Source organism: Lemur catta, chromosome 1, assembly GCF_020740605.2.
Source record: "Lemur catta isolate mLemCat1 chromosome 1, mLemCat1.pri, whole genome shotgun sequence".
Classification (NCBI taxonomy): domain Eukaryota; kingdom Metazoa; phylum Chordata; class Mammalia; order Primates; family Lemuridae; genus Lemur; species Lemur catta.
In genome coordinates, this window is record NC_059128.1 from 56,374,399 (window position 1) to 56,387,286 (window position 12,888).

The following is a 12,888-nucleotide window of genomic DNA, read 5'->3' on the forward strand; positions in this document are numbered from 1 at the left end:
TCCTAGAGATGGAACTTCTTGTTAAAGTTCCTAGAGATGTAACTTCTATGTGCATTTGTAATTTTGGATGAATATTGCCAATTTGCCCTCTATAGACGTTGTGCCTTTCCCCCCGCCCCACAGAACTGACCCACATGTGATGGTGATCTTTGCTAAGCCGAAGGATGAAAAATGTCATCTCAGTGTAGTTTAAATTTGCACTTCTCTTATTATGAGTGAAGTTGAGAATCTCTTATTTCATTTTATTATTTATTTAGTTTTTAGAGATGGGGTCTCACGCTGTCACCCATGCTGTAGTCAGTGCATGATTATATCTCATTGTAAACTCATACTACTGGCTCAAGAGATCCTTCCGCCTCAGCCTCCCTGATAGCTGGGACTACAGGCATGCGCCATCACAACTGACTTTTTAAAATTTTTTGTAGAGATGGGTTGTTGCTATGTTGTCCAGGCTGGTCTCAAACTCCTGGCTTCAAGTGATCCTCCTGCCTTAACCTCACAAAGTGTTGGGATTACAGGCATGAGCCACTGCCCCTGGTCTTTTTATATGCTTTTATTTCCCTCTTTGCAATATCATGTATGAAGTGCTTGCTTCGGCAGCACATATACTAAAATTGAAACGATACAGAGAAGATTAGCATGGCCCCTGTGCAAGGATGACATGCAAATTCATGAAGTGTTCCATATAAAAAATATCATGTATGAATATCAGGTTTTTATGTTTTTAAAGCCAAATGTATTTCCTTTACTGTTTCTCTTGGATTATTGTGATTTATTATTATTATTTATAGAAACTCTTTATATATGAGGGAAATTGGCCCTTTGTCAGTGGGTGGCAAATATTATTTTCCAAATTTTATATTTGGCTGTCAATTTTGTTTGTGGGAGCTTTTGTTATGCATAACTTTTTAATTTTTATTTTATAGAATTATATTTTGTGAATTCTGGGCTTGTGTTATACTTAGGCTTTCCCTATTCTGAGATAATTAACAAAAAAATTCTTCCATGGTTTTCTCTAGTACTTTTATGATTAACATTCTTAATCAGGCCTGGCATGGTCGCACACGCCAGTAATCCTAGCATTCTGGGAGACCAAGGCAGGAGGATTGCTTGAGCTCAGGAGCTGGAGACCAGCCTGAGCAAGAGCGAGACCCCATCTCTACTAAAAATAGAAAAACAAATTAGCTGGGCAACTAAAAATAGAAAAAATTAGCTGGGTGTGGTGGCACACGCCTATCATCCCAGCAACTCTGGAGGCTGAAACAGGAGGATCACTTGAGCCCAGGAGTCTGAGGTTGCTTTGAGCTAGGCTGACTCCACCACCCTCTAGCCCCAGCAACAGAGCAAGACTCTGTCTCAAACAAACAAACAAACAAAAAAACCAAAAACCCCTCTTAATCATTACAAGTTCTAAATTGTTTAGTGCATAGGATCAAGGTCCCTGATTCAATTTACACCTGAGCTGGATTAGCAAATCAGTCCTGTGTAAATATAGGATCCAAGTAAGCAGCTTGGATTCTGGAGTTGATAAGACTAGAATTCAGGCTTTTTTAAAATTATTTTTAAGACAGAGTCTCAATTTTGAACTGTATGACCTTCGGCATGCTACTTAATTAACCTCTCCGAGCCTCAGTGGCTTCATCTGTAAAATGGAAATAATTAGTACTTAGTTTGAGGTGACAGTTTCACGAGATGAAATGATTTATTTAAAGCCCTTAGCACAGTGCTTGACAAGTTGGAAGCATTCATTAAATGTAAACTATTACTGTGATAATGATGATGTCATAGACTAGTCGTCTTTCAACCTCTACTATCATCCCATAATTCATGACTCTAATCAGAAGGCGTTCAATAAAAAGATGTTTTCCAAATTTGACAACATTACCACTTCCACATCAACAATCCAATCTCCTCTGACCACAGTAGTTCTCAAGCTTGGCAGTACATTAGAATTACCAGAATAGATTTTTAAACTCCCAATGCCTGGCTCCCTACCCCACCGGGGTATGGCCCAGGCATTGGTAGTTTTCAAAAACTCCTCAGGTGATTCCATTGGACAGGCAACTTCTACTAATAGAAGAGTAGAATATATAGGAAAATTAGATAATATCAGATCCAAGGAAAGAGCAGTGTGGTCTAAAGAGATTGACTGGACAAGGAGTCAGGAGACCTGAATTCCAGTTGCTCAGCTTCAATTGCCTCAGGTGCAAAATGAAAGAATTAACAGAGTTCTCAAGAGTTTCTTTCAGCTCTAAGTGATACTGTATCACCAAACCACTGAAGCTTTTCTTATGTTAGCCAACAGGAAGCAGGAAAATTGTTCAAGCTCAAACTTTTACAATTTATATTCCATAGTCTTGTTTTGTCTTCACCTAAGGCAGTATAGTTTCTCAAAATTGAGATTTTTATCAAACTATGCCTTGATAATATTAATGTATGTCCTGCCTAACTAGCATATTTACATTTTACACTGGTGTCTTCACCCAGAAGGGTGACTAATGGAGATTATGGGGTTGCGTTTTGAGACTGGCGAGGATATGTTGGAGCATGAGTTCTTTGTTGCCCTTCAAATCATGCCCTGTGGATGACTTCATTTAGGACCTATCCTGGGTATTCCTTTTACATTTTCTTCTAATCTTTTATACTTCTCTTTTTGCATTATGTTACTCATGAGCATTAGGATTCACACATTGTTTGTACTGGTTGTGTTTACATCATCTCTTTCTTACAAGATTGTACATTTTTTGAGGACAGGATACATTTATGTTGTATCCCTTACATGAGGTAGTACAGTATCTTGGCACACAAAAGGAGCTTGATAAATGTTAAATTAAATTAAAATCTTAAAAAATTAAATAATTTTAATGTCATTGCTTTTTTTTCTGTGCTACTTTAGCTTTCATAGTTTCCTTCCAATTTTTGTTTTACACAAAGTCCTATTTCATGATAGTATAATTACTTTCTGAATACAGTAATGAGCTTTTTACTCTCAAAAGCCAAGTAGTAATTAATAAAGCAAGGAAGTAATCATGATACCAAAATAAGTAAGCTTTTAGTAGTAAATGTGTAGAATAACTTTAAATGTTATTTGATGAGGCAGTTTAGGTATGCTATTAAGCATTATAAATACATTAAAACTAAACTTTTCAATATGTTAATTATAATTTTCTAAACTTATATTATTCTAAAATAACAATGAAGTGTGTATAACATTTATTAAATATCACAAATCATTAAAATCTTACGTATGTAACTCGGAATTGAGTTATGATAGTACTGAAATACGAGTATGATAGTGGGAAAATTGAGTATGATAGTTTTTGATGAAATAGAGTAAAATTTCAATTTTAAGTTAGTATAAGAAAAAGTCCAACTGTTTAAAATCTTGTGTTTAATAATTTTTAAAATAAATATTACTGTTTTTGATCATGATTTTAACCAAATAATTTTAACAATTTATCAAACAGTGAGATCTAGTAAATATAAATACTTAAGTATTCAGAGAGAATTTTATCTGTTTTTAGCATAACAGTTAAGTTGGGATTTTGAGTTGTGAGTGTTGACACTTCAATATAGGTTGAAAATTATCCCCCTCCTTGTCCCCCTTTTGAGTCTACCTTTGTGGGCTCCAAATTTTTCGCCTGGGAAATTAATAGATACTTTCTAGCTAAGGAATTCTAATTTGTCACTCAGTATACTAGTTGGAGGCAGGTTTAAAACACCCAATCTTTAAGTGCATACTGTTTTGAAGAATTTGTCCAGGCTAAAGTATATGCTTGCTAATGACAGCATTTCTAAACTTCTGTGACTTTTATGTTCATACAGTAACGTGCATTACTACTATTAATGAGTTTTAAAACACGTGGAGAATATAGTACCTTTCACAAATGTTTATTTTGCTAGCTGTATGAGCAGCCAAAGTTGTTTAAAAGTGGTAGCTCTTGATTTAAATAGATTTCTTATATTTTCTGCTCTGAAGTACAAATGTTCTTACTTTGAAGATATAAAGCTAATCCCACATTATTTCTGTAACTATTATCATTTCACAGCATGGGTAATTAGAAGAAATAACGTCCTTTGTTGTTCTTCAAACTTACTCTTAGACTCATTCTTACATGTAAATCTACAAATAAGCAAATGTCAAGGCAGTAGCAAAAAAGACTAATATTTAGAACAAAGCTAGTTAAAAGAAACAAAACTAGTAAACACTCTGAGTTACTTCTAGCTTCAAAAATTCTTTTGAATTCAAGTCACATGTATTATGTACATTAAAATTGGTTTCCTAAATAAAAATTACTGATACAGGAAAGTTGCTTTAGGGAAAATTTCACTAGTAAATCCATAATCTTTAAAATTCTAATTGAATTAAATATCCTTTGTAAATACAGCGGTGTAAATGTTACTTTTTAAAGGTGTGTTATTTAGTTTTATCTATGTAGCAGTCTTAGGGGTATGATGACATTTTCTAACGTATACTTTTTTGGTCTTTTCCTTTGCTATCTAAATCTTTGACTGAATTGCCCTAAGTATTAAAAAGAACTGATGTCAAGAAAGGTATTTTCTGTTCAAGATGGATGTTTACACATGCAAAATATTTATAGAGATATGAATTCTAATTCTGAAGAAGAAAAATATCAAAAAAATTTATTTCTTAGTCTTCATTTCTCTTCCCGTCTTTAAAATACAAGTTAAATCGTAACTGGAATCCCTTTCCCATCGTGTAGCCAAGCGTTGGTGCCACACATGAAGATGATGGCTTCACTTTGTTAGCCATGTGTTTATGAAAACGCAGCGCTTTCCCTAGATCTTTTGGCTGATAATCTCAAACATGGAGGATGCTTCTGATTCTTCGCGAGGGGTTGCTCCATTAATTAATAATGTAGCTCTCCCAGACTCTCCGCCGTCTCTTCCTGTATCAGTGACAGGCTGTAAAAGTCATCGAGTAGCCAATAAAAAGGTAGAAGCGAGAAGTAAAAAGCTCCTCCCAACAGCTCTTCCTCCTTTAGAGCCGAAAGTAGATCAGAAACTTCCCAGGAGCTCCGAGAGGCGGGGAAGTGGCGGTGGGACGCGATTCCCCCGCGCGCAGCCGGGCAGTGGCAGCGGGAGCAGCGGCGGCCGGGGGCGCAGCGGGGCCGGCCAGAAGCGACCCCCCGGGAGGAGCGAACCTCCCTTCGCTGTCTTTGTAGTTTCGAAGGTGGAGAAGTGGCAGTCGGGGTGCTCGCAGGTGAGGGGCACAGTGCGGTGGCTCGGGAGCCGGCCGGCGCCGGCTGGGAGGTGTAGGCGAGCGGGGGAACAAAGCGGAGCGGCGCCGGGGAGCGCCCGCGGCCAGCGCCCTCGCGGCGTTGGGCCGCCCGACCGGCTGCGCGCCGAGCACGTTGTGAGCCTGGCGGCGGCGGCGAGGAGCCGGCGCTGGGGGAGGGGGCCGCGGCCGCTCCCGCACGGCCCGCCCGCGGCAGGGCGTCCGGCCCCATTGTGAGCCCGTGGCGGGGCGAGAGGAGTGGGGCGCGCTCCGAGGGCAGAGGCGGTGCCGGCTCCGCTCGTTCGACACCCCGGCAGCTGCAGGAGCGAATTCGGTAGCAGCCGCGGCGCGTCACTCACACAAAAGGCAGTCGAGCTTCCCCCGGCGCGCGGACCGGCCCACGCTGCCGCCGAGCGCTCCCCACCTTACCGGCTTTCCTTTCCCTCCAATTTTGATAGGGAGCGGGGCCGACGCGGGCGGCCGAGGGTCCGGGCGAGCCCGCGGGCGTACAGGAGATGCCGCTGCTACACCGAAAACCGTTTGTGAGACAGAAGCCGCCCGCGGACCTGCGGCCCGACGAGGAAGTTTTCTACTGTAAAGTCACCAACGAGATCTTCCGCCACTACGAGTAAGGGCCGGGCCAGGCGCGAGGGGTCCGAGGGGTGTGGGGACTCCCTCCCGGCGCCCTTTTGTCTCTCCTTGTCCTCGCCCTGGGCTTCTGGCGGGGCGACTTGAAAGTGACCGGTGGCCACGGTCCCGCATTTGTCTGGTCCCGTCGTCCCCAAGCCCGACCCGGAGGCTGCGCGGGGCCACTGGCCGCGGCGCGCGTGGGGAACGCGTGTCGGGGCGGAGGAGGCTGGTGTCCCCGCCAGCCTCGGGGACCGCTCCTAGCCGCGCCTGCCGCTCGCCCGCCCGGCAGCCTGGCCGCGGGGCGGCGGAAACTCCCCGCTTCGCCCCTCCCCGCCGCGACCACACGCGCACCCCGGGGCCAGTTCCGGGATCCCCTCCTGGCGGCCGAGGGGAGCCCCGCTCGGGTCAGCAGTGCGGGGCCGCAGTTCCCCGGCCCGGGGAGGGAATCCCTGCCCCCGTGGGCAGGAAACGGTTGTGCTGGGCTTCGTTTCCTCGGTCGGGAGCGGGGTCTGACGTTGGGGCTGCCTAGCGTAGGGGTGGGAGGGAGCGGAGTTGAGATTCTCTCTGGAAGGGAGGAGGGGGCTTTCCAGCGGGCCAGGGGCGGTGGGGCCCGGGACACGAGAGCCTCCGCGGGCGGCCTACCGTCCGCGCTGGTAGGCCTCGGAGTGTGCGACGCGAGCCGTGCGCTCTGTCACCGCCTCTTCTTGGTGACTAACTCCTGTCCCCGGGGAACTCAGCGTCTCCGCCCCCGGGAGACCTGTGAGGAAGAAGTCGGGGCTGGGCGAGGGGAAGAGGAAAGGGGAAGAGAGCAGGGCCTTAGGCTCCGCTCGTTTTCACTTTCGCGTCGCCGGGAGCTTGGGGGTGGAGTTGGGGGGAGGGGGTTAAGACAAGTTCAACTCCAGCCTTAGCCAGTCGCCTCTTTATCCCCCTGTGCATGTGGGCTGCCTGACATGTGCCACTCGCTATTGTTTTGATAAGAACCCGGAGCTGCTGCTGGTGTCGTTTCAGCCTCTAAATTTTCAGTCTGTCGCTTGATTTATCCCAAAAGATCTCCTTGTCCTGTGACACGAAGCAATGGGGTATGTTTTAGCGATCTGTGTTTAAACAGTATCTCCAAGTGAGAACCTGAGTTGATCAATCACTGGAACAGCCTGATCCTCCCCTTTTCTAATGCTTTATCCTCTTCACTAAGAAGGAATCCCTTTGTGGCTTAGAAACCAAGTGTTATAGCAACCAAATACATTGCGTATAGGAGGCACTTTTTCTGAGTAGGGGCTTGATCGAAGGAGGGCCTTAGGCAAACTCTGCACCTGTCTGAGAAATGAGTAGTGAGGTCAGAAAAGTTCCTTGGAGCGTTTATTTTAAGCAAGCCCTCTTTTTCTTCAGCTCCACAGAAAGGGGGTTACGCGATAAACGTGTTATATCTAGAGAAGTACATAGTAGTTTTCTTCAGACTGTGCTTTTAAGTAGGAGTGCACATCTCACTGTGCTCCTGTATAGACTTGTTTTGTTACTAAAGTAGAGTTCACTCTTTAACTACTTAAGTGAATTTGGATTAGGTAACTGGACAAGGATGATTTCTTGTCTTTTTTTTTAAGGATGTAAGCTAAAGTCCTTGCTAACAATTCTGAATTTAAATAAAAATTCTATTTAAGATTGCCAACAAAATAGTAAACAGGCCTAAATTTCAAACTGTAAGCAATCTTGTTTTTTAAGAGGTTCTCCTCACTTTAGAGGGTAGGGTGAATATTGGCTATTATCGTTTGTGAATTAAACACTCTTCATGTATTTTGGTTCTTGAGAGGAATTACTCTAACCATGGAGGACTCTGAAATGCTAAAACGAAGAAGATATTTGGCATTCCAAACCTGTCTATCTTCCATTAATATTAAGGAACTGTAGCCTTTGTAGTCTCATGACATGTAAACATTTTTAAATAACTAGGTTTTTAAATTTTTTGTTTTTTCCCCTGTGCTGAAGTGTTTAGGTGTTTGGAAATTACAGGCAGTCCAAGAGAGATGATTGGTTTGGGAGCAAAGATATTTGATCATTTACTCTAAAAATAAAAGCCGTATTACTGGTGTTCTTAGGCATTAATCTTCATGACTTTGAGCAAAACCAACTTTGCCAAAATTGGAAAAATGCCATTTAATCATGTTACATTTTGAATTACTTTCTCTTAAATAATTACAAAGAGATCTTTCCAAAAATGCATTCATGGTGGTCTGTAGTATTATGGTAATCTGACCCTTGGCACAAGTCTGGAGAAACTAGGAAGGAAACCTCTCTTTTCACTCATTTATTAAATCACTGGTTGGTTTATGTGAACTTATTTGAAGATTAGCCTTTAAGTGCATTATTTTGAATATTTTTCTTTTGTATTTGTCTGAAGACCACTGCTCACCTGTTTGCTTGGGTTTTTTATTTCTTCATTATAAATTTCTCTACTTTAATCAGTCTCAAAGAGATTTTCTACACCTCCCAGTTTTATTTGCTTCCAACACAATAGAGTATAACTTTTGCCTCTAACTCTGATAAGTAGAGGTTGCCAGTGACCTTTTTTTGGGTCCATCCTACTTTGTCCTAAGCCAGTGACCTTTTAATTGCTAAATAGTTTTCTGTCTCTATCTTTCGTGATACTATAGCCTACTTCCTCTTTGTCCTAAGCAGCAATAATCACCCCCTCCATCTTTTCTAGTGTAAAGTCATGTAATCGCCTTGTAATGCAGTATATTTGTTGCCTCACATTTTGTCTTCTCCAAGACTGTGAATTCTTTGAAATAGGGACTATGACCAGGATGCATCCTCAGTGATTACATAGCATAGATTCCTTTGTTTGTTTGAACTACATTCTCCTCAACTAATTGCTAACTGTTTTTTGACCTGCTTTCGTAAGTAAAGAAGACTCATTAAAAATAGCACATTAACTATAGGCAACAAATGCATAAGATAAAGTGCATAATTTAATTTCTTAAATAAGATAAAGATTTATTCTGTAATTTTGGTTAGGTGACAACAATTTTGTTTTTTATTTTTGCCTGTGGATTATTAAAAAATGGAACAGTCAGATCTGAATATCAAATTCTAGATTCAGACTATACATTTAAGTAGGAATTACACATCTCACTCTGCACCTGTATATTGTTGTATTGCTCAGTGACTTAATCTCCTAAATAAAATAACTTTTTTTTTAGCCATTTAGACACTTGGAATTGGAACATACTTTTCATCTTTTTGTGAGTCCCACCTTCTGTACAGAATGTAGGAATCTCATTCACAACATCACTAACAATCTGGCTTATATTCCATCCTGGCTTTCCAGTGGAAGACGTTTGACTAGCTTATAAGGCATCATATTTTCATTGTTCATCATCTCTCACTTGTTAATTCAGTTCTTTCAACAGCTCCCTTTTACAGATGAGGAAACTGAGGTTGGGATGGCAGGGCATAAGTCCATAATCATAGTATCCAAAATTACATATCTAGCAATTGATGAAACCAGAATTCTAACTCAAATCACTGGGATGCTAGAGTTAATGCTCTTCTTACTATCACATGGTGCTTATTACGGAAAACTCTTCCTAATATCTGTTGAAATTTATAGAAGTAACACCAAGAAAATAGTGACATTGTCTGGAATGCAGGCTGGCTGCCTAGATCATTGTGTATGTACCACTCTCTTCTGTCTGCTCAGACATTTGCCTTCTTTACTACACCCTCAAATGATTAAGTTCTAGGTATTACATGGACACCTCCAAATGCCGTCAATTTCTACTAGGGAAAAATGCCTTTCACACTGACCAGTTGCCATACTGATGATTAGTTATGTGAGAAATTTAGTTGTAATTAAAGGCTATTTGATGAACATGGGGTTTTCAAAGGAAATTGGTTAATCTTCATAGCTAATGTTTTCAAATTAGGTGTTAAGTTCTTCTTTAGGAATAAGTGAACCACATGGTCCTAATACTTGAGTCAACAAGTTCTTTTTCTTGGATGATATAGCAGAGATTCCTAAATGCTTTTATTTTTTAGTTTTATCTGCTTAGCAGGCTACTATGTTTTGTATTAATGCATCCTTCAGACAGACAAAATCAGTTACTGTAGTGCAACAAGCTAGCCCAGAACTTAGCTACTCAAAGTAACAACCCATTTTATTTGCTCACTATTTCGTGGATTGTCAGTTTGTTTTCCGCTGGTCTCTGTGCTCACTTACTTAGCTGCAGTCAGGCTAGGCTGAGGCTGGTTGGAGTAAGAGACCCAGTCACAGGTCTGGGACCTCAGCTGGGATGGTTTTGCTCACCATGTGATCTTTTATCCTCAGGAAGCTAGCCTGCCTGCTTCTCGTGTTGGTCTCAGGGTTTCAAGAGGTGAGAGCAGAAGTCACTCAATGTCACTTAAATATTGGTCAAAACAGATCACAAGGCCAACTCAGATTCAAAGCATGGTGAAAAAGACTCCACCTCTTGATAAGAAGAGCATCAATGTCATATTTCAAAGGACCCTGCACACACCTTGAGCCCCCTTTGCAGTCTACCATAAACAGTTGACATGATTTTATAGCTGGGTCATCCTGATTGGATTTGGGATGTTCACTGATAACCTAACTGATTTTATCCATCAAAACAATGAAAACCATCCTAAGATCTTGTGGATATTCCTTATTGCTTGCCCCTGTACTACCTACAATAATGATGCAAACTCTTTCCTCTTAGAATTTCTATTGTCCTATGCGTGCCCTCAGGAGCTGCCAAGAAGATATATCTTTAGATATCTAAGATAGCTAATCTTGCCTCTTCCCAATTTTCTCTTCTTTAAACATTCTTAAAGACTTTTAGATATTCCTTTGGCACTGTTTTTTTACCATACTGGTTATTCTCCTAGGATCTCACTGCAAATGTGGTGCCTGAACAATAAGAATTGATAACAATTTTTTGAGTGCACATATGTTATGGGGGTATTCACTTAAACTTAACTCATTTGATTTTCTCATTAACAGTTCATGGAACAGTTCCCATTTACAAAAAGGGAACCAAGTTCAGAGAGATTATGTAACTTATCCAAAGTTGCATTCTAAAAGTGGTAAAGCTGGGATTCAGACATTTTCCTCCCTCCTTCCCATTTATATGTGTACTTTCTCTGTCTAGATACACATAAAAATAAATGTGGAATGCCCATTGAGAGAGACTACTCATTAAACATGTGTTTATTCTTGTCACTATATTTCGGGCAGTCTTTGGAGATGCTGAGATAATTTGTCCCTATAGTGAGAAATGAATGACTACAACACAGTGGCATAAGTCACATATGTGTTGTGGAGCCAGTAACTGTTGGGGAGTTGGGCAATCCCTAAAATAGGAGATAATATCTGAGTTGGGTCCTGAAGAATGGAGCTCACAAGACACAGAATAGGGAAGAAAGAGCCTTGGCACAAAGGATACTCTAAAGAATCCTTTTTAAGTAAGGAAAACTATATAAGAAGGCATAGAAGTGTGACTTGGTAGGTGTTCCTCTGATGCTGTTTGTCTACCATACTGGTTATTGTCTTAGGATCCCTGCAGATGTGGTGCCTGATCAATAAGAATTGATATTATTTATTGCGTGCAGGTATATTATTATTTTCACAGCCATTATTGTTAAGCTAGGACTTTTACATCCAGTACTACTAGTATCATGTTTTACCTTTGTTAATGTCCATTTAGGTTTTAGTTTCTAGTTTTTAGTGTCTGACTCTAAGGCAGCACTAAATAAAATGGAAAGCAAAATTAATGAAAATATTTTAGTTTTCCCAGTACCCAGCAAATTAACAGTATGTTGCCCTTTGTTCATCCATTAGTTCACCAGAGAGTTGGCTGACTTTGTATATAGGTGTGTTCTTAGAAAAGTACTCTCTCTACCTTGCAACTCAGAAGCAATTTTTCCTTATGAAATAATGGTAAAGAGGAAGAAGTCATCAAGTTTTTTCTATAAAGGGCCAGATAATCAGTATTTTAGGTTTTGCTGGCCATAGCGTCTCTTGGACCTATCCAACTCTGTAAACGTAGTGAGAAAGCAGTTATAGACAATAACTGTGGGTGTGGCTGTGTTCCAATAAAACTAGAAAAGGCAGATGGAGGGGCTGGATTTGGTTTCCAGGCCAGTGTTATGCCCATGTCTAGTAGAGAGGATTATTGAAGGAATGCAGATATAAATCAGACATAATGTATATTAGCCTAAATTTATATTCATATAAAATACCTTGTATTTTATAATTTGTTTTGCTCACAGTAGTAAAACATGCTTCTTATAAAAGTTTCATTATTTATATTCTTATAATGTAGAAATTGAAGAGGCACCATAACCAATCCCCTAGGTAGAGATGAGTATTATTAACAAACTCTACACATTTAAAAAACTCTACACATTCTATACGTGTATATGATGAACGGGTGAAGTATGAGCAAAATTACAGAAGTGGGAGAAAGTGAAGGTGTGTAATGTTAGAGATGGTGCTATGCTGTTTGGGGGTAATGAGTAGGGGAGAGAGAGCCCTTGGACTTTTTGTCCTTGCATTAAAATGGCCTCTGTTGTAGAATGTGCCCTGGTTCCTGATTTCTGAGGGTAGATCTTTGTGCACAGCTAGGCCATAATGTAACAATAACTTTGTGGAGTAGATAGATACAAAGAAAACAAACAGCACAAACATTTTGCATGAGAGTAGAAACCTTATTGGGTATAGAAGGGCAACTATATATCTCTGGTTACTAACTGTCCTGTTTTTCTGCCTGGTAACACCTTTAATGGAGACTTGTGGCACTTGTGCTATTTGCTTTTCTTGGTATTTTTAGACAATGGTAGCCATCCCCCTGCCATGGCATCAAATACCTCAGGCACCTAGCTGCAGTGGCTAGAGCTGTTCTTTTCAATACAGGAGCCATTACTTGGCCATGTGGGCCATGTGGTTATTAAGCACTTGGAATGTGACTAGTCTGAATTAAGATGGGCAATAAATGTAAAATACTCATTGGATTTTGAAGATTTAG

At 41.0% G+C, this 12,888-nt stretch overlaps 1 protein-coding gene and 1 non-coding gene across 3 annotated transcripts in view; both read left to right on the top strand.

Moving 5' to 3' along the window:
- The first annotated feature begins 584 nt into the window (after positions 1-584).
- LOC123631087 lies at positions 585-691 on the top strand. The gene has a single exon (XR_006732963.1). It is a non-coding gene; the product is annotated as a U6 spliceosomal RNA (small nuclear RNA).
- A 3,791-nt stretch (positions 692-4,482) lies between these two features.
- BAZ1A (bromodomain adjacent to zinc finger domain 1A) overlaps positions 4,483-12,888 on the top strand; it is a 90,919-nt gene continuing 82,513 nt past the window's right edge. For both annotated transcript variants that reach the window (XM_045568789.1, XM_045568797.1), the window contains exons 1-2: positions 4,483-5,224; positions 5,698-5,867. In XM_045568789.1, coding sequence (XP_045424745.1) covers positions 4,829-5,224; positions 5,698-5,867 — 566 coding nt within the window. In that variant the 5' untranslated portion in view covers positions 4,483-4,828. The remainder of the gene's footprint in view (positions 5,225-5,697; positions 5,868-12,888) is intronic.